The 20,861-nt window shown below is 45.0% G+C and overlaps 1 protein-coding gene across 4 annotated transcripts; it reads right to left on the reverse strand.

Annotated features, from left to right (window-relative positions):
* Positions 1–184: 184 nt before the first annotated feature.
* LOC105387284 (DNA-directed RNA polymerase, mitochondrial) lies at positions 185–20,176 on the reverse strand. 4 transcript variants are annotated; one of them, XM_048623623.1, is made up of 25 exons: positions 19,907–20,175; positions 19,696–19,800; positions 19,043–19,610; positions 18,733–18,870; positions 18,373–18,547; positions 17,803–17,913; positions 17,372–17,533; positions 16,687–17,016; positions 16,363–16,503; positions 15,851–15,969; positions 15,364–15,415; positions 12,715–12,837; positions 12,255–12,373; positions 11,752–11,967; positions 9,668–9,814; positions 9,073–9,258; positions 8,331–8,540; positions 7,895–8,049; positions 7,273–7,424; positions 6,409–6,568; positions 5,713–5,842; positions 5,137–5,265; positions 3,217–3,388; positions 1,740–1,831; positions 185–1,310 (listed from the first exon to the last, which is right to left on the reverse strand). In XM_048623623.1, exons 1-25 carry the CDS (start codon positions 20,055–20,057, stop codon positions 1,184–1,186), a joined length of 4,170 nt encoding a protein of 1,389 aa, XP_048479580.1. In that variant the 5' UTR covers positions 20,058–20,175; the 3' UTR covers positions 185–1,183. The 4 variants fall into 4 exon arrangements, 3 of the variants coding, with proteins under 3 accessions (XP_048479580.1, XP_048479584.1, XP_048479577.1); XM_048623627.1 differs by lacking the exon at positions 12,715–12,837 and adding an exon at positions 13,443–13,565; XM_048623620.1 differs by lacking the exon at positions 12,715–12,837 and having other exon boundaries at positions 15,241–15,415.
* Between the last annotated feature and the right edge of the window lie 685 nt (positions 20,177–20,861).

The raw sequence follows: 20,861 nt of genomic DNA on the forward strand, positions 1-20,861 counted from the left end.
TTTTTTCTTTAATTAGAGTCCAAATGGTAGTCAAGTAAAGGCCAAAATTCCTAGATAATTATTTTTTTATGTGCGAAGTTACAATTTTAAATCCGTGAAAACAGATTCAAGAAATGGTTATTTATCTAATATAGGGGCGCAGCGTAATTTTTTTTATCTTAAAGATGTATAAATAAAAGAATTATTTGATAATTCATCTTAATTTATTAAGTATTACATAACTAACAAATCACAGATACTTTTATTCAGTTGTTTCATTGCACTTTTGGTTTTTGAAGTGAAAGAACTCATATAATTATGTAAACGATTAATACAGTTATAATAAGCAAGCACACACGTTCTTAGCATTTAACACAAACTATTTTAGTTATTATGTGTGCCGACTCGGTGTACCTATTGTATAAACATACAAAAGTTTATTCTATTTGGAATATCCTAGAACAAAAACCTAGGAAACCTAAATTATAATGTTGCCAAGTCTTTGGCGCGCGAGGTTATATTTCAATCTATTGTACGCTTTTTTATTGCTATGGAAGGTCAAGGCAGTATTGGCATAGATATAACATAACATTTGTAAGAATAACAATTGAATATCTACTCCATAACCATACGTATAATCATAAATGCTCCAAACAGCATTCTTATTCCAAATTCGACGTGTCTAAATCCATCATTATCTTACATCAGTCTATTATTAGCTTTTCTAAATCAAGTCAATATTTCACAAATGCCACTGGGTACTCGAACTCGAAACCTCTCTGGTATATTTATAGATATGCAATATTTAAGTATCCGATACATTCAAGTTCTTTACTCGCTTTGATAATACACTTTGGCGACTAAATCATGCGAAGTGACTAGGAAGATTTAGATCAGAATCAATATTTACTTGTGTAAACTACAATATTGTGTAGTTTGCACTAAATAAGCCGTTTCTTATGCGAGAAAACGTCAGTTCATGCAAAGTTGCAAACTATGAAAAACCTTACAAGGCCTGACAGCACAGTTCCCATTGCATTCGTTTCATTTGATTTATATTTTACAATCGTTTTGATATCAATTCATCCCTTACAGTTAAATAATATACACTGACCTGCAATAATACCAGGAGGGCAGTGCAACCAGAGAGGTAGTAACCAGTGCAGTCTCTCCACAATACACTAACATACAAAACCAATACGACTTAGCTGAAGAAGTAGACGGAATCTAGAACGTTCTGTAGCTGGAAGTCCCCCTTCTCGGGCACGCGTTGGAGTAGCTTGTTGACGCGACGCTTGTTGGCCGCGCCCGCCGAGTCACCGGTTATTTCACTGAAAAGTAGAGATTACATAATATTTATAGGTACAAGTTTTCAGAAGAAGAATTAATACTTCGCTTCGCCTTTAAAGGGATATCCCGTGGGAATTCCGGGAAAAAGGTAAGTTGTTACGAATGACAAACGTAGCGTAGGACGCCCTCTAGCACACTGGAATGAATCCACAATTTGGCAAAAACTAATTTTGCCGAAAACTAGGGTTCAATCAATTGGTAATGCCTTCCTCTATCACCTCCTGAAAGGAACAGGCCCTGTAGCACAGGGCGCTGTTAAGACGTGACAAGAGTTCTCCGTCGCGCTCGCTCTTGAGGCTGCGCGATGTGAGTGAGCGCGATGCAAAACTCTTGTCACGTCTTAAATGCGCCCCGTACTATAGCCCTTCTGGTCTACTTACAAATAACCCTGTATACAATAAAAATCTTACCTTTCAGGATAGCTGTATCGCTTTACTAGGAAATCTGATAATTCTTCTAATATCGGCTGTGAATGGAGAGCTACAAACTGTTCGCGGCATATCTGTGAAAAAGAGTTTCAATAAGAAAAATATAAAATCAGGTTTCAGGAACGAAAGTCAGAGTGAGAAATTTGTAGTGCACCGAAAATTGTTCCTCAATTCAATTCTACACTCGAGTCAGCGTTGTTCTATTCAACGTGTAACGTGTTAGGATCCGTCCAGAAGCAGACTTGCAGTTGAAGCCCAACATAATATGTACGGGCTGATGGTATATGTACCTTGAGAGACAGAGACGCGTATATGTACCTTGTTCATTCTGTCCACAGTGTCGGGGTGCGTCCAGAAGCAGTCGTGCACGGACACGAAGGTGACGGCGCGCGCCTGGCAGCGCAGGCTGGTCAGCATCATGTGCGTCGAGTCCAGCGAGTGGATGAAGTTGATGATGAGAGACAGAGACGCGTATATGTACCTTGTTCATTCTATCCACAGTGTCGGGGTGCGTCCAGAAGCAGTCGTGCACGGACACGAAGGTGACGGCGCGCGCCTGGCAGCGCAGGCTGGTCAGCATCATGTGCGTCGAGTCCAGCGAGTGGATGAAGTTGATGATGAGAGACAGAGACGCGTATATGTACCTTGTTCATTCTGTCCACAGTGTCGGGGTGCGTCCAGAAGCAGTCGTGCACGGACACGAAGGTGACGGCGCGCGCCTGGCAGCGCAGGCTGGTCAGCATCATGTGCGTCGAGTCCAGCGAGTGGATGAAGTTGATGATGAGAGACAGAGACGCGTATATGTACCTTGTTCATTCTGTCCACAGTGTCGGGGTGCGTCCAGAAGCAGTCGTGCACGGACACGAAGGTGACGGCGCGCGCCTGGCAGCGCAGGCTGGTCAGCATCATGTGCGTCGAGTCCTGCGAGTGGATGAAGTTGATGATGCTCGACAGAGACGCGTATATGTACCTTGTTCATTCTGTCCACAGTGTCGGGGTGCGTCCAGAAGCAGTCGTGCACGGACACGAAGGTGACGGCGCGCGCCTGGCAGCGCAGGCTGGTCAGCATCATGTGCGTCGAGTCCAGCGAGTGGATGAAGTTGATGATGAGAGACAGAGACGCGTATATGTACCTTGTTCATTCTATCCACAGTGTCGGGGTGCGTCCAGAAGCAGTCGTGCACGGACACGAAGGTGACGGCGCGCGCCTGGCAGCGCAGGCTGGTCAGCATCATGTGCGTCGAGTCCAGCGAGTGGATGAAGTTGATGATGAGAGACAGAGACGCGTATATGTACCTTGTTCATTCTATCCACAGTGTCGGGGTGCGTCCAGAAGCAGTCGTGCACGGACACGAAGGTGACGGCGCGCGCCTGGCAGCGCAGGCTGGTCAGCATCATGTGCGTCGAGTCCAGCGAGTGGATGAAGTTGATGATGAGAGACAGAGACGCGTATATGTACCTTGTTCATTCTGTCCACAGTGTCGGGGTGCGTCCAGAAGCAGTCGTGCACGGACACGAAGGTGACGGCGCGCGCCTGGCAGCGCAGGCTGGTCAGCATCATGTGCGTCGAGTCCAGCGAGTGGATGAAGTTGGGCGGGAACGCGTTGCGCTGCTTCATTGTGCACGGTCGTCTGTGGATAAAAAATATGTAAAAGGTGAAGTGAAATAAAAAGGATTCGCCCCTGAGGGTTTCAATATTAGTCGGTGTGATCTTAACTGAGATACCAGTACCGAGACATATCACTCAATACAACAAGCTAAGGCCAATTAAACACGGCGGTACTTGTATTTCTATAGACCCTTTCATACGGTCTTTCTCGTGGCTCGCTGTGGCACCGTCTGTAAGTAGCATCTCTCAGGGCCCAGGGCCCATTTGAGACGTGTAGCCCTGACAAGGGTTTAGATACTGGTGTGCTATGCTAATCATGCATGATTACTCCCGCCGGTCTAGTACAGGTTTTGCTATTTTTGAAAACTCTGTCATCTGCATACATTATCTGTCAAAAGTTGCATGATAGTTTCCGCTAGAGGCGCCACTTTGTATGCGAGAAAACGTAGACTTTTATTGTTTCCGACACGATACCCGTTTTCTAAACTACGTATTGTTTTATAATGCCTGTAATTCCCGACGACTTGGTCATAAACTACAGGCACTATACCTTCAGTCAGACAGCAGTCTGACATCAGGGATCCATGGAGCAGTGGATCTAGCCGCTGCAGCGTATAGCCACAGTACTCACAAGGAGAGTCGCCTCGGGGTGGTGAGACCCCTCCCTGATGTCCTGACAGGTGCCGGAGCTGTTGATGGCACGCTCACTTCCCGTACTCCATCCGGAGCACTCGTGTTTGGGATCCACACTAGGGGCAATGGAGAAGCCATTTGCCAGATCTCCACTCTGGTACCGGAGCTGTAATGCGCGCTCACCTCCCGACATGCAGACCTACATGTCTACTCATGGAGCTTACTCAGCTGGGTCAGCCGGCGCATGCTATCCGTCACGCACTACTTGATATCCAGTAAAGCACCGGAGATGTCAGTCCTAGGACCAACTATAAGGGAAACTCACGTGCCCCGTGACTCTTTCGCATCAACGGCCCTCGTCCTAAACCGCTACTTGAGCCACTAGCTGCGCACGGGGGAGACGCCCAGTGATAAGCTTACCGGGCAGCCGACGTTGTCCCCCCCTGTAGCTAACCACATGCCACTACGAATCCATACCCAAGTCCGGATCCACTAGCAAGCTAGTGGAGGTCTCGAGATCCGGACGCCCGTAGTAGCCTGGTCCAAACAGCCGGACTCGTAATTCCGGCTGCGCAACCCCGCACACCTCGGGTCCTGGTGGCGGGTATTGTTTCCGACAATCTAACAAACCTGTACTATATCCTCTGTCATATAACTTACTGTTGATGGTCAAGAGGCGCCTTGCACTGCGCGGCGGAGGGCCGCTGCGCCGGCAGTACGGCTGCACACGGGCAGCCCCAGCGGGGTGACCCACTCCACGCTACACAGGCATAGCAGATACTGAAGAGTAGCTAACGCCAATTACACACGGCGGTGCCGCTACATTACTCTACCTTGTATTTCTATAGACCCTTTCATACGGCCTTTCGCACGGTGTTGCTGCGGCCGTGTGTAAGTAGCATTTCTCAAGGCCCGTGTGAGACATGTAGCCCTAACAAGGGTTTTGGTACTGGTGTGCTACGCTAATTATGCAGGATTACTCTTTTTATATGACTTAGCCTCAATTTCAATAAGGGATTGGTTATTGAAAACGTACGTAATACGTCATCTTCATATAAAATTCTTGACAGATATGTGAAAAGTCAACCAGTAATACCTGGTTATGCTGTAACCGACTATGGAGAAATTGGCACTTACTGTTGGTGGTCAAGAGGCGCCTTGCACTGCGCGGTGGAGGGCCCGCTGCGCCGGTAGTACGGCTGCACCACGGGGAGTCCTAGGGGTGTTATCCATTCCACGCTCTCGCCGCACACGCCTGAGATCAACCTGTGGGGAATGATGTAGGTTAGTTATGCAATGGGACTGAGTATGCAACTTTTAAATTAAAGGCCAAATAAAATCATAACCCTCGCCCTAACGGACTGATAACTAAAATTTGCCCATCTGTTATAAAATTTCTGATAAAGAAGCTACATTAGAATCACGAAAGTACTCCTGCGATGCTTATAGGCCGGTCAATACTCCCTTCTACTCCCACTTATGGAACTGTCGCTTTTTTCCTAATATTCCTTTATCTAAGCGCGTTATAAACACAAAATCATGCTGGGAGGTACACTGACACATACACACAGACACATTCAAAATCAAAGTCAATGGTTTTTATTTATGAACGTCAATTTTTACAATCAACTCTCCGTTCGGATAAGGGTCGCTTTCTAACTTCAACTTACAACTCCCCCTTTTTGCGTCAGGGGTTAAAACCACTAAACTCACTTGGCACAATCAGTGAACCAGTCCTGTATCTGCTTGGTGGACGTGAACATCTCGCGCAGGCTGTCGAACGTTCGCGCCGTCAGGTACTGCGAGCACGACCACACGTGCTCCTTGGGGAACTCGTCTATGTCTGTAGGGGAATTGAGGTGGTTGTTGATTGGCGGTAATTATGCATAATTATATCCCATTCCATGTTTGTATCAGATGTCTTTCCCCGTGGAATGTGATATAGTAAAGATATTTACTATAATAAGGGCGCTTGGATCTTTAAATGCTCAGGCACAAAGGATCGTGAATATCGTGATGCATGAAGTTGAAGTTGTAAGGAATGTGTTGCAAAGTTATAAATTTTTATTAGTTCATCAAATTAAAGTAAAAATATTTTAACACTGACACAAGATAAGTAGTGTGGGAAACCATCCGGCTCGCTGAACCGACGACGTTTTCCACATATTGCTATAAATAATAAAAAAAAGAAAACGTATTCAGCACCTAAAAATGCCTGCTTTGAACTGTACAGCGATTACAAGATTTTCGAACATCCGTTAGTAGCGTACCGTCAACTGTTACTGTAAAAATGTAAGGCTTCGTAGTTCCAAAAGTGACTACGTTGGCGCTAATCTTCTTCCATATATTTGTGTAGTATCGTACAACGCTAGCGTATTGCCACGTTAGCCTGTGATAGGGGCTCTGTACCTTTGAGTTGCTTGGCGATCTGCAACCTGGCCCCGAAGCGCGTGACCCCGTACACGGTGGTCATGACGGTCTGCTTGATGACCTTGCGCCGCACGAAGCCCTCTAGCGCCTGCGCCGCCGCCACCCCCGCCGCCGCGTCGCGCGCGCGCATCTCTTCCACCTGGGGATAGGGATATAGGTCTTACTAGCTGTTCCCGCTAGCTTAGCTAGCCGCTATATGTTAATCCAGGGTGTCAGCTAACTCAATACCAAATTTCATTAAAAATCAGTTCAGCCGTTTTGATGTGAAGAGTAACGAACATACACACACACATACGCCTTTGTAATTATTAGTAAGATATATTTCTTCACTTAAATAAAGGCGGTTACATAATAAGAGTAGGGAGGATTGAGAAATTTACGAGTAGGGCAAGATAATATAAATCCGACCGCCGTTTTTTACTAAGCTTAATCAAAGGTACAAAGTATGCGTCACAGACACCACAAATGCACACATTTCTATAAAAACCACGCGTGCAGACAGCTGGACGGAACTAGCTCAACTTTTTGACTAGTTTTTGACACGCGCAGTACGTACCCTTGGGGAACCTAGTATATTAGAGGTCATGCGCTGTAGCGCTGTAAAATTGTATAGTAATATACTGACTCTCGCGGCCGTAGCGCTGTACACGTCGCGCGGGCCGGGCAGCGGCGCGAGGTGACGGTAGCGCTGCAGCGCTGCACACTGCTGCGGTTCAACAAGTAGTGCGACTCACTCGAGCGGCTGTAGCGCTGTACACGTCGCGCGGGCCGGGCAGCGGCGCGAGGTGACGGTAGCGCTGCAGCGCTGCACACTGCTGCGGTTCAACAAGTAGTGCGACTCACTCGAGCGGCTGTAGCGCTGTACACGTCGCGCGGGCCGGGCAGCGGCGCGAGGTTGACGGCGGCGGCGCCGGCCGCGTCCCCGCCCAGCGCCGCGTAGTGCTGCAGCCCGTTGCACGACCCGTCCTGGTGCACCGGGAACCCGGACAGGTATTCTGTGGAATAAATAAAACGGGGTAAAATAAATGGAGCGGTGGTAGCCCAGTCGGGTAAGCACCCGCTACTCACGCCAGAGATGCGAGTTGGAATCCCGGCGCTGACATGTACAAATGAGTTCTTTGGAATTTAAGTAGGTACCATAGCTCTTACGGCAAGAGAAAACATCGTGAGGAAACCTGCACATCTAGATTCTAGATGTGTACCCTAAGTAAATTATACTCATTCAAAAACGGCGATACGGCTCGCGACTTATTACGTGTGTACAAATGTACAGAGAAAAGCGGATGAATCGCTTGCGTCTAAAGAGTGAATTTCTTTGACGTTGCTCGAAACAAAACAGGTGGCTCAAACTTCGCATTGCTTATGAAGCCAGCCTGGTGGACTAGACCTAAACCCTTCCTTCATTGGAAGTAGATCCGTGGCCCAGCAGTGGGGACGTGATGGTTCGTGATGATAATGATGTTACCTTCATGATTAGGCGACCTAACGGCGTTCGCAATCTCCATGCAGGCGGCCAGCGTCTGCCACGGCTCCTCGGACTGCGCCCACCACCGCTTGCCGGTCAGAGGATTGTCCGCCGAGTCCAGGATTAGATCCAGGACTGAGTCCGCGTATTTTAGTCTGCGGAGAGGATAGAATACATTGAGTTTATGTAACAAATTATGAGGATGTTTGGGTTTGGTTTTGAACGTGTTAGAAAGCTCGGTAAGTAAGATTGTCAGGTTTATAAAAAACCCCTTAACTAATCAGAGTGATATTGACCTCATTATGGGAAGTCACAACAGAACTTTAAGCCCGCAATGGCGAATGAGCACTCATTGCACTCTCATTTTCTTAAACAAAATTATCTTATAAACTCCTCTAAGATTCAAAGCTAATAAAGTCAAAAAGTAAAAACTCACCTCTCCTCAACAGTCTTCTTCTTCATTGTCCCCGTCAGATTAATCGCATGTAGCTTCAGCCACTTGAGCCCGTGCGGTCCGAGCGGCCGTTTGTTCGCAAACTTCAGCAGGGCCCTGGCACTATCCGCCCCTAGTTGAGACAGGTGCGGGGGGCAGGCGTAGACACGCCCGCGGAAGTCAAGGTTGTGGGGCAGCCAGAATATGTCGTCTCTGTTGAGTTGAAGGGTGAGTTAGATAGGGTAAGTAAGCGATAGGATGGATGGTAATCTAAGAGGCTGTCAAATAAGTAGTAACGTACTGACAGCCGAATATTACATCGAGAAAATATACAAATATGGACCCAGCTAATGAGGATGACTCAGGTTTTAAACGCTTTTGTTGCTGGTGCTGGAGAAATTACAAAACAATACTATGTTTATGGCTCGTAGTAGAAGGGATCAAGGTCAATAATATACAAGTACTAGCGACCGTAGTGGGAGGGAATAAGGGCTACATAGAGCGCACCGGTAGTGGTTGGCGAGGGACAGCTTGTACAGCGCGTCGCACCACAGCGAGTACATCTCGGCGCGCGCGCGGCTGACGGCGACCGTAGTGGGAGGGAATAAGGGCTACATAGAGCGCACCGGTAGTGGTTGGCGAGGGACAGCTTGTACAGCGCGTCGCACCACAGCGAGTACATCTCGGCGCGCGCGCGGCTGACGGCGACCGTAGTGGGAGGGAATAAGGGCTACATAGAGCGCACCGGTAGTGGTTGGCGAGGGACAGCTTGTACAGCGCGTCGCACCACAGCGAGTACATCTCGGCGCGCGCGCGGCTGACGGCGAGGCGGCGGCGGAAGGCGGCGGGCTTGGACTCCGCGGGGGGGAAGGCGGTAGGGTCCAGCGCGGAGGGGGGCGGCGGGATGTCCAGCTTCTTGTTGCCGCCCGACCTGGAAGAATCATGTAAATATGGGATATATCGCATTTTATACTTACTTCAAACTATGAATTTTCTCTTCTAATATCATACGGTAAGTGGTGTTCTTATGTGAAATGATTTTTTTAGTTAGGTATTTATATGTTATATATAAACATAAAACTATTTGAATTAACATAGCTATAACAGTGGAGCACTCGCACTCGTAACTATTCTATGGTAGCTCTTAGGGCCTATCACGGGTTAACGCGGCAATTCGATACACAAACATATGGAAAAAGAACAGCGCCGACGTAGTCACTTTTGGAACTAACGAATTTGCCTTACATTTTGGCAGTGACAGTTGACGATACGCAACGTAAACGGAGGTTCAAAAATTTTGTAATCGCTGCACTTGAATCTCTTAACACTCCCCTACATACCTGAAGACTTGCAGCTGCAGGTCCAGCACGGCGGCGTCGACGCGCCACGGCACCTCGCCCAGCTGGTTGAGCGAGTCCAGCGCGGGGCGCAGCATGGGGCCCGCCGCCTCCACGCGCCGCCATTGTTGCACCACGTTCACTGGCATTCTGTGATGAGAGGGGTGGTTAATGGATGTTTTTGGCATTTCAGTAGTAGTCAGGGAAGATAAGAAGCTGGTAGGCTGGCGGATCTCCACCGGTCACGGAGTTTCTTCTAAATCCCGGCTAAGATGTCGTAACATTAGATGTTTCTTTTAATTTACTTCCTTCGATATGAAATCAACATTGTACATCCTAACTAATATTATAAATGCGAAAATAACTGTGTCTGTCTGTCTGTTACTCTTTCACGCCAAAACTACAGAACGGATTGGCTGACGGCTGGTTGAGCGACTCCACGCGCCGCCATTGTTGCACTACGTTCACTGGCATTCTGTGATGAGAGGGGTGCTTAGTGGATGATTTGGTTATTGCAGTAGTAGTCAGGGAAAAGAGAAGCTGGTAGGCTGGCGGATCTCCACCGGTCACGGAGTTTCTTCTAAATCCTGGCTAAGATGTCGTAACATTATATGTTTCTTTCAATTTACTTTCTTCGATATGAAATCAACATTGTATATCCTAACTGATATTATGAATGCGAAAATAACTGTGTCTGTCTGTCTGTTACTCTTTCACGGCAAAACTACAGAACAGCAGCATGGCGCACGCCGCCTCCACGCGCCGCCATTGTTGGACTACGTTCACTGACATCCAGGAGTGAGAGAGTTGGTTAGTGGACGTTTTGGTAGTAGCCAGGGAACTTAGACAAGTAGGAAGTAGCTGTTAGTGGCCTGATATATATGGGTGACACGGATTGTTGTAGATAGTGCTTCTTGGAAGATACCTATATGTAGTGGACGCTTGTGAAATGGTGGTAGATTATGACTTTTGACAAGTAATTCTAATATTCTACGTCGAAAAAATAAACGCTTTTCATTTCTTACAGGCTAATAAGAGGCACTGAATGGACAACATTTCAAAAAACTAAAGCTGCTATAAATCGAAAACCATTTCGAGATTTAGCTCAAAAGGACACAAAAAAAATGTTTTTGTATTTTTTGGATGTATCATTTTCGAGAAAATCATAAAATAGTAAAAAAGTGCTGATGACGTCATGCATCAGGTGCGATGCATTTTGATGATCAAAGCCTATAGATTTAAAAACAAAGTAACTGTCACTTTCATTTTTGATTGAATTTGACGTTTTATCGTGACGTTGTTGTTTATTTGGGTCATTGTCATTAATTCTGTTCTGACACTTTCTGACTATTTTTTTATTTATTATTAACAGATGACCTCTATATAATATGTCCCAGAGCATTCCACCGCCTACACAGCTGAAAAAATGCTTCTGCTTATTTTTTTACATGATAAGTACCTACTTTCCATCATCAGAAATATCAATGTCATTTGAAAATGACCCATTTGTTGGTTGGCATGTAAACAAAGTTTAAATGTCACTTGTCAGTGTCATATATGTTTTTTTTCGAGACTCAGGCAATAGACAAAAATAAAAATTGAGCCTAATATGTGACTTCACTTCCGGTTTTAAAATAATTAACTTTGAAGTGAAAAATAACATGCAAAAATTAATGTATATACAAAATAAAAAAATATGGGTCCACTAATTTTCTATAAACTTTCCGAATAGCTAATAAAAATATAGGGTAAAGAAAATGAAATGTTGTCCATTGCAAGTAAAAATACGTAAAGTTTTGCAGTGTTCCCAAGAAAACAATTTACCTAATCAGGGGCATATGGGTCAGGAGATTAGCTTTCTTACTCTGCTGTGCCCACTGTCCTCTGGTTCTATCCAGGTAGATAAATTCGGTGGATTTTGTATACATCTGTCTCACCTAATGAGCGGCGTGTGTGTCACTAGATAAGCTCCCTTGTTATGCTGCGCCCAGGGCGCAGCCGACCCACTACCATCTAACTTACCTATGAGTCACGATAGACAGACAAGCCGGTGCATTTAGTATGCAGCTTGCACTTTATGAACTTACCTAATAAGCGGCGTGTGTGTGACTAGATAAGCCCCCTTGTTGTGCTGTGCCCAGGGCGCGGCGGGCGCGACGGAGGGCAGCAGGGCGGCGCGCATGGCGAGCGAGGGCCGCGCGGCGCCCGCCCACAGCCGCGCCAGCACCGGGTGAGGCTTTAGTTCCAGACGGACGAGGCGGCCCCACGGGCGGTGGACTTTGTAGACTGCTGGGAGCTTCTTTCTGTGTAGGGAATTTGGACAAATACAGATTAATTATTTAAAAAAATGTGGATGTGGATGGTAGGTAGTTTAAACAAAGATAAAGAAAGTTGCTGCAGTCCTATCATCACACCCATAATAGATTTGATCGGGAATATAATAATGAAACAGAAATTTCACTGCCTATCTATTGAATTCACCATTCATTCAAATAATGGTGACCCCGACGTGACATGAACTCTCAATATTCCATTTAACATAGTGCAAATTTTCAATAACTGCTGCTATTTTAATGTTTGTTGTACTCACTCTTTCCCCTTCGTCTTGAACATGTTGACGTCGATCTTGACGTCGTTGATGATGATGTTGTACAGGAACTTGCCGATGTTCTGCCGGATCTCCACCGGCCACGGGGTTTCTTCTAAATCCTGGATAAAATATTGTAGGCATTAAAAAATCTGTTTTAATTTACTTAGTTCGATACCAAACTAAGTAATAATAATAGCAATGACATCGCTATACATAGCTTTACATACAGCTCAATTCTGAATGCACAACAATTATTTTAACAAAGTCAAAAAAATGAGATTTACGGAGAGAAATAGATTGTGTGCCTTCAAAATCGACATCATGACCTAAGAGCCTGTCCAAGTGAGGCGTTTTACGCGCGAGTGCACTCAGGTCTAACTAGAATTAAAAACTCTCACAGTGCACCTCGTTGGTAACCGCTTTCTATATCGTGCTAAAACTATACGACAATATGTCTCACCAAACTAGCGCCCTCTCTGTTCCTATGCACCAGCAGCTGCCACGCCTGGCGGCAGTTGTAGGCGCGCCCCGTGCCGTCCAGCGAGCCCCGGGTCGCGTACCACGCGCAGTACTGAGCGAACACCTCCTCGGTCTTCTTGAGCACACCAACCATCCTAACTTATCCTTATCCTAACCATCCTTACTATCTTAATCCTAAATAATATTATAAATGCGAAAGTAGCCTGTCTGTCTGTCTGATACTCTTTTACGCCAAAACTACTGAACGGATTTGAATGAAATTTGGTATACATAAATGGTGTAGACCCTGACATAATATACTTTTTATCCCGGAATTCCCACGGGAAAACTTTTTAAACTGAAACTCGCGGGAATAGATAGTTTCCTATATTGTGCAAAATATCTACTTTAACTATATGACACCTCATGACGCTCACCAGACTAGCGCCCTCTCTGTTCCTATGCACGAGCAGCTGCCACGCCTGGCGGCAGTTGTAGGCGCGGCCCGTGCCGTCCAGCGAGCCCCGGGTCGCGTACCACGCGCAGTACTGTGCGAACACCTCCTCGGTCTTCTTGAGTACGCCGAACATCCTAACTAATCCTAACTTCCTAATCCTAACTAATATTATAAATGCGAAAGTAGCTATGTCTGTCTGTCTGTCTGTTACTCTTTCACGCCAATACTACTGAACGGATTTGAATAACTATAATTATGACATAAAGTCTCACCAAACTAGCGCCCTCTCTGTTCCTATGCACGAGCAGCTGCCACGCCTGGCGGCAGTTGTAGGCGCGCCCCGTGCCGTCCAGCGAGCCCCGGGTCGCGTACCACGCGCAGTACTGAGCGAACACCTCCTCCACCTTCTTGACCACTTCCTATGTTGTGCTAAATATCAACTTTGACTATGATAATAATCTCACCAAACTAGCGCCGTCTCTGTTCCTATACACCAGCCGACCACTTCCTATATTGTGCAAAATATCAACTTTAACTATGAAAATAAGTCTCACCAAGCTAGCGCCCCCTCTGTTCTTATGCACCAGCAGCCACTTTTTGAGCACGCCGACCACTTTCTATATTGTGCTAAATATCAACTTTAACCACAGTCTTACCAAACTAGCGCCATCTCTGTTCCTATGCACGAGCAGCTGCCACGCCTGGCGGCAGTTGTAGGCGCGCCCCGTGCCGTCCAGCGAGCCCCGGGTCGCGTACCACGCGCAGTACTGAGCGAACACCTCCTCGGTCTTCTTGAGCACGCCGACCATCCTAACTAATCCTAACATCCTAACTAATATTATAAATGCGAAAGTAGCTATGTCTGTCTACTGAACGGATTTGAATGAAATTTGGCTTACATATGGTCTAGACCTAGATAGAACATAGGCTACTTTTTATTCCGGAATTCCCACGGGAAAACTTTTTAAGGCGAAGCGAAGCTCGCGGGTACAGCTAGTTTCCTATATTGTGCTAAATATCAACTTTACTTATATGATAATAAGTCTCACCAAACTAGCGCCGTCTCTGTTCCTATGCACGAGCAGCTGCCACGCCTGGTGGCAGTTGTAGGCGCGCCCCGTGCCGTCCAGCGAGCTCCGGGTCGCGTACCACGCGCAGTATTGGGCGAACACCTCCTCGGTCTTCTTGAGCACGCCGACCATCCTAACTAATCCTAACATCCTAACTATCCTAACTAATATTCTTCTTCTTATAGTGCCTCTCCATCATTGAAGGTTGGCAGTCAGCTCTTTGCAGCGCTCTCTATTCCTGGCTGTTTTAAATAATTCTTCCACGGTTTTTACACCGGTCCACTCTTTGATGTTGCACAGCCACGTCAATTTAACTAATATTATAAATGCGAAAGTAGCTATGTCGGTCTGTCTGTCTGTTACTCTTTCACGCCAAAACTACTGAACGGAATTGAATGAAATTTGGCTTACATATGGTCTAGACCCTGAGATAGAACATAGGCTACTTTTTATCCCGGAATTCCCACGGGAAAACTTTTCAAGGCGAAGCGAAGCTCGCGGGTAAAGCTAGTTTCCTATATTGTGCTAAATATCAACTTTACTTATATGATAATAAGTCTCACCAAACTAGCGCCCTCTCTGTTCCTATGCACGAGCAGCTGCCACGCCTGGCGGCAGTTGTAGGCGCGCCCCGTGCCGTCCAGCGAGCCCCGGGCCGCGTACCACGCGCAGTACTGAGCGAACACCTCCTCGGTCTTCTTGAGCACGCCGACCATCGTAACTAAACTATCCTAATCCTAACTATCCTAATCCTAATCCTAACTATCCTAATCCTAACTAATATTATAAATGCGAAAGTAGCTATGTCTAGTAGCTATGAACGGATTTGAATGAAATTTGGTATACATAAATGGTCTAGACCCTGAGATAGAACATAGCCTACTTTTTATCCCGGAATTCCCACGGGAAAACTTTTTAAGGCGAAGCGAAGCTCGCGGGAACCGCTAGTTTCCTATATTGAGCTACCTATAATAACTATAATCATGACATTAAGTCTCACCAAACTAGCGCCCTCTCTGTTCCTATGCACGAGCAGCTGCCACGCCTGGCGGCAGTTGTAGGCGCGCCCCGTGCCGTCCAGCGAGCCCCGGGTCGCGTACCACGCGCAGTACTGAGCGAACACCTCCTCGGTCTTCTTGAGGACGCCGTTGCGGCGGTATTGGGATATTTGGTACCTTAAATGCAAGGGGTTATGGGTTAGATTGAGTTTGTGGGTATGTAGAGCCAGACAAGAATGAAAGAACAAGCCAGGCAAGCTTATAGGAAATGAAGCAGTGTTGATTTGAAGTATCAGCACTGTTATATGAGAAGACGCTGATGGTCATGGAGAGCTACTAAGTACATTAGTTCAACATTTACGTGTTTTTAATAGGTGGGATAGAGGAAATAAACAGAGAATAAATAGCAGAGTGTTTGCGCATATTATTTAGGACCACCGCATAACCAGCCCAGGGCAAAAGTTGCTCATATGTATTTTATATGACAATACGGCACGCTGCACTCCGGCATAATGTGCTATAGCTCATACAAAACACATTGGACGGATGCTGCGCCGAGATCCATTCATACAGGTTATCTTTAATCAAACTATAAAGAGGTGAATATCTTACTTATTATAAACCTGTGCGCCCAGGTCCCGCTGCAGCAGCTTGAGCGTGGGGCTGTAGCTCTCGCTGCCGTCCACCAGCTTGCTGATCTCGCCCATCACCAGCTCCACTATCTGCTCCTCCTGGGGAAGAAATAGTTGTTTATGGTTGGGAGAATTCAAAACTGCATATATTACTTTCGTATAAGTCATACGTCCGGCGCATGCTGGACTGAACAGGCTAATCTTACATTACGATGGAAAACTCTGATGTTTGAAACCGACACACCAAAACGCTATTTTACAGTGGTTATCATCGCAAAAGCTCATTTGCGTTTTTAGCCGAGTCCGTAATGACACAAAACTGCCGAACACATTCTGTCACTAATAGAAGGATCAAAACCATATGTTCAGTTGGTGGCTAATAGGCTGATGGTACTCAAGATAAAGCTCAAATGGTAATTAAAATATAGGGATAATAACATATTGAAAAGTCCGTATTATACAGGGCAGATAGTTATACATTATTCTGCATACCTCCAACACTTTCAAATAGGGGTAGAGCGTGATGGCGGTGTGCGACGCGTTGCTCTGCGACTTCAGCGTGCTGAGGTTCCGCACGAACGCCTCTTTTATCACTTTACGCCATTCCTCTTCTGTTTCCCGCAGTTTTGTCCTCTGAAAGTTATAAAAGAGGTTTAATAATAGTGAAATACTTTGCGATATTATCCAAAAGCACTAGAACAAGTAGTTTTTGTTCTTCAGGGTTTTTTTGTAATTCAATGAAAAGCTCCCTACTACCAAAACACACCATTATTTTACATAGCGAAAGTATCACATTTTTATTTTAAATGTACTTACATGCAAAGTTACCGCCGGCGAAGAATCATCTTTAATATCAATATTCTTAACTTCAATATCTCCTTTGATTTCAATCTCTAGTTGCTTCTTTCCTCTTTCTATCAGCTCTTCTACTGTAAACAGACCTTCAGCCGGCGACTTTGCCAGACCCAATCTGTTCTCTGTGTGCTCGAGATTAAGGTCATTTAGCAATGGACAGTTGTAGTCAAGGTCTGGGGGAGTGTACACTGGTTCGAAGTCAGGTTCCAGCCTCCGTATTGCCTTAAGTACAACTTCTCTTTGGTCGTTCTCGAACACTGATTTGTCTAATAGGTCGTTTAGAGTTATTCCCTGGAATAGACAGAAATATGATAAAATTAATTTAATCTATTCCATCTCACAATACCATTTAGCTATTATTTAGCATTGCAATTCAATGATGTATGGTAAACATCTACAAATTGAAAAATAAATAGTATTGCATTCTGTTTATTATTATTTTATAAATATGCAGGCGCCATGCCTAATACAATGATTGTTCTCCCCAAATCGATTCTGCTTGACCACTGATTTACTCCCCCCCATGTCTATTTATAGAGCACTCTTATCATTAAATGCCGGCGAACCTTTATTAAAATCATATATAAAAATCTGCTATTTATGGACACGGGAAGTATAAAACTATATTAATTTACATTGAACGTACCTCACTCTCCATCTTCTGCCTATACTCCCGCAGCACCGCCACTGGGTCGGGCAGCTGACTCCGTTCTACACACTCGAACGCAGCGGCGTAGGTCTGCGCCGACCACGCGATGTCGTCCTGCGTGAGCCACGACAGGATCTCCTGGACCTCCTTGTAGCTGCCCTGAGGATTTTTGAATGATTTTTGATTGATTGTTTTGTTTGGAACAATGTTGTACGTCGTCGTAACTATCGGTAGATGTTTACATGTGGAATCAAGCTAAAGTATTTTGTAGTTCAGTGTGCAGTTGTGTATGTTTGTCTGTTCCACTTTGACATTATTACAGAGCTATGGAATGGTTAAATTTTCTAGAGAAAGTTAGGAAGCTAGACACGACTAAGGATAAGTACCAAGTGCATTCTACAAAACAGCAAACTTTATTGTTTACATACCATTCCTGCGTATCCATGTAAAAGTGTGTTGTATATTTTTACATCTGTCACTTTCGGATGTTCAGGCACCCTGCTCCCTCGAAGTCGATAATACTGTAAAACTTGACGACCCTGTAAACATTAACAAAAAGTTACCAACAGTTTTTCAAGCACATAGGAAAGTTGTATAAAAATGTCAACAAGCATAGGTTGTTGAACTTATGACACACTTAGATAAAAATTGCGCGCAGATCTTGTGTCTTGGAGAAGTCTGTCTAAACGTAAATACGAAAATAAATACGTGATAAAACCCTATTCTGAAATTAATTTACAGTCATTTCTTTCAGTACCATTTTCTATCGGATTATGGCAATTAGGGTCACTTTTACCAAACACTTAAACGTATTTAAAATTGAATTTAAATCAAATTTTAAATACTTTTTGTACTGACTGACAGACGTTTCACAGGCTACTAAATATGTTTAACATTTGGTGAAATTCCACCTTAGAGTCAGTTTGCTGATTTCCCCGTAAAATTTCCCCATTGCTCGTCTTAGTTTTCCCCATTGCTCGGTGCAGCGGCTCACTCACCTGGTGCGTCATGCGCAGCGCGCACAGCAGCTGCAGGTGCGCCCCCAACAGCCGGTGCAGCGCGTGCTGCTTGCCGCGCGCCTCCACCGCGCGCATGCTCTCCTTCATGTGCTCCTGCGCTAGCGCCAGCTTGGCTGTGCGCTTCGCTTTCTTCTTGGCTTTTAGTGCTTGCTTCCTGTTTTGGCAAATGAAGGTGTTATTAGGTTAATCAAATGCTAAATTGAGTATGAAGTTACCATCAGTAATGAATTATAATGCACCTATGCCACAATAGCCAAATAGCACCCATCCTCAGCCACTCAAGCTTTTGACACATGCACACTTTTTCTGGTAGCTATTTAAATTGTCATTTCAACTTACGCTTTCTTTATATTAAGGCCTTGTACATCAGGTTCATGATGATCCAGGTCCCATTCATCTTTCACTTCAGCCATCTCTCCAAGCAGAGCTCCCTCCTCATCAATGTCTTCTATGAGAGGATGCACCAGGTCTTGAGAACTGCAATATTAGATATTTTTTTAAGTTTAATCATCTACTTTTTATTATTATGGTCTTTTCTTGATATTTTTTTGTTCATTTATCCTATGGTGTTTCTTCTATCCCTGGTGGTACAGCTTTATATTTTTACAACAGCTAATTTGTGAACAAGGTACTACTGAAATTTACTTACGGCAATGAAGACAACTGTGTCACAAGGTCCTGGTCATAACTATCAATGTCTTTTTCAAAGAACAATTCCTTGAACACTGCATGAGCACCCTTGGGCATTGACAAGTCATCATTCACTGAAATATTGGTTTTGTTTTTGCCAAAATCAGGGGCTAAATCAAACTCCTGATTCAATCCTTCATTGATGGCATATTGCAAATCCTGGAGTTTCTGATCATACAAAGTTGCCTTTCTAAAATTGTAATAACTTTCTTTAACCATATCTATGTACTGCTTTGTTTTTATTCTTTCTTCTAGGCTAGATATGCCATGGTTTGTAAATATTAGGGCACACTTGTCATCTTCTAGAGAGATTTCCCTGAATGCTGAGGTGGTGGCTGGTTTGTTCAGTAATTTGTTCTTAATGCTCTGCAGGAGGTCAGTGTCGACCTCCTTAGTGGTGTTGGGGGTCTTGGTGGTGAGTCTGTGCAGCTGGCCCAGTGACACGGAGCTGGACGCCAGCTTCGACAGCTGATCAGCACGTAATTTGTTAATTGACACCTTCATCTCTTTCATAGCCTTGTCACCCACTGAAACAACAACACAAACCAGGGTTACTTTATAACCTATAAAAGTAAACAAACATTTCAATCGATTAAGTTTAGGGCTGCATACCTTCTAGAAGTTCTCCATATCTTTTCTTATATTTAGTTTTCTTCTTTAAAGCCTTCTGTGGAGCACTCGCGGGCCTCGTGGACTGGTGCCTCACAGCAAAGTTGTCTGAAAATAATCACCGACGAGTTACGCAACTGGGAAAATTAGGTCCCAAATTTCTATAATACAAAATAAGGAAACAATACGTGAGATACATATTCAGAAGACTGACCTATATTTTGGCGACCGATACGAATTTTACGACAAAACGAGCATTTTATTTCAGGAATTGTAGAATTCTGGAAATTGGTATTAGTAGAAATCACTACATTATTGTGAAATCCACTATGATATACATTTCTAGCACTTAAAAGGCGGTACATTTTAACACAATATATTGTATATCCGTACAATAAATTACATAAAACATGCCGAAAAATCACGAAAACCACGTGAAATTGATGCGATCCAAAATAAATGTTTTGACAGTTTTTGTTTTTGACAATTACTTTTTTTAGTACCATAGACAAGTCAAATCATATTCACAGACCCTAAATATTGACACTGATCGGCACATAAAACTTCAGAATAATAAGAGCTCCGCTCAACTTTTGTCTATAGCTGCGTACAGACCGGGCCAACGAACGGCCAACGAACGTCCAACGATGGATATTTATCATACATAATACAGGGCAGATTGCAGCAACGAAGGTCAACGAAACCCGTTCGTTGGCGTTCGTTTGGCCGGTCTTTACTCAGCTTTAAGCTGCGTACACACCGGGCCAAGCCAACGAAGGCCAACGAACGGGTTTCGTTAGCCTTCGTTGGTTCAATCTGGACGGCTTAGCGAATGCCAACGATCGCTCGTTGGCCTGTGCCGGCGATCCGAAGCGTGGCGGCAACATCAAAGAAATCGAGCTATTTGAACAAACTCTGTTTGGACGGTCGCCGAAGGCCAACGAACGCTCAGTTGAAGCACGTGGGCGTAGCGTGTAGACGTCCAATTTGATTATTACTTGGATATTTCCTCCCATTTAGATCATGCAGAAAAACAAAGAATGGAGTAACGGCGATAATAATGATGTTATCGTCGTCCATGACTAAATTGCGAATGAAAGAGAAAAAGAACCGGGATCCAGTGAAAACGAACGTTCGTTCGAGCACTAATTGTATTTGGAACTAGCGAA

Source organism: Plutella xylostella, chromosome 3 (genome assembly GCF_932276165.1).
Source record: "Plutella xylostella chromosome 3, ilPluXylo3.1, whole genome shotgun sequence".
In the NCBI taxonomy this organism is placed as follows: Eukaryota; Metazoa; Arthropoda; class Insecta; order Lepidoptera; family Plutellidae; genus Plutella; species Plutella xylostella.

Bases quoted from the DNA above. Each gene is read 5' to 3' on its own strand.
- LOC105387284 (XM_048623623.1), bottom strand. From the start codon at position 20,057: ATGTACCGCCTTTTAAGTGCTAGAAATGTATATCATAGTGGATTTCAC. The intron at 18,871-19,042 runs GTAAGTAAATTT...CTAATATTGCAG, and splicing joins ACACAGTTGTCTTCATTGCC to TTCTCAAGACCTGGTGCATC. The intron at 17,017-17,371 runs GTACGTTCAATG...TGTCTATTCCAG, and splicing joins GGCAGAAGATGGAGAGTGAG to GGAATAACTCTAAACGACCT.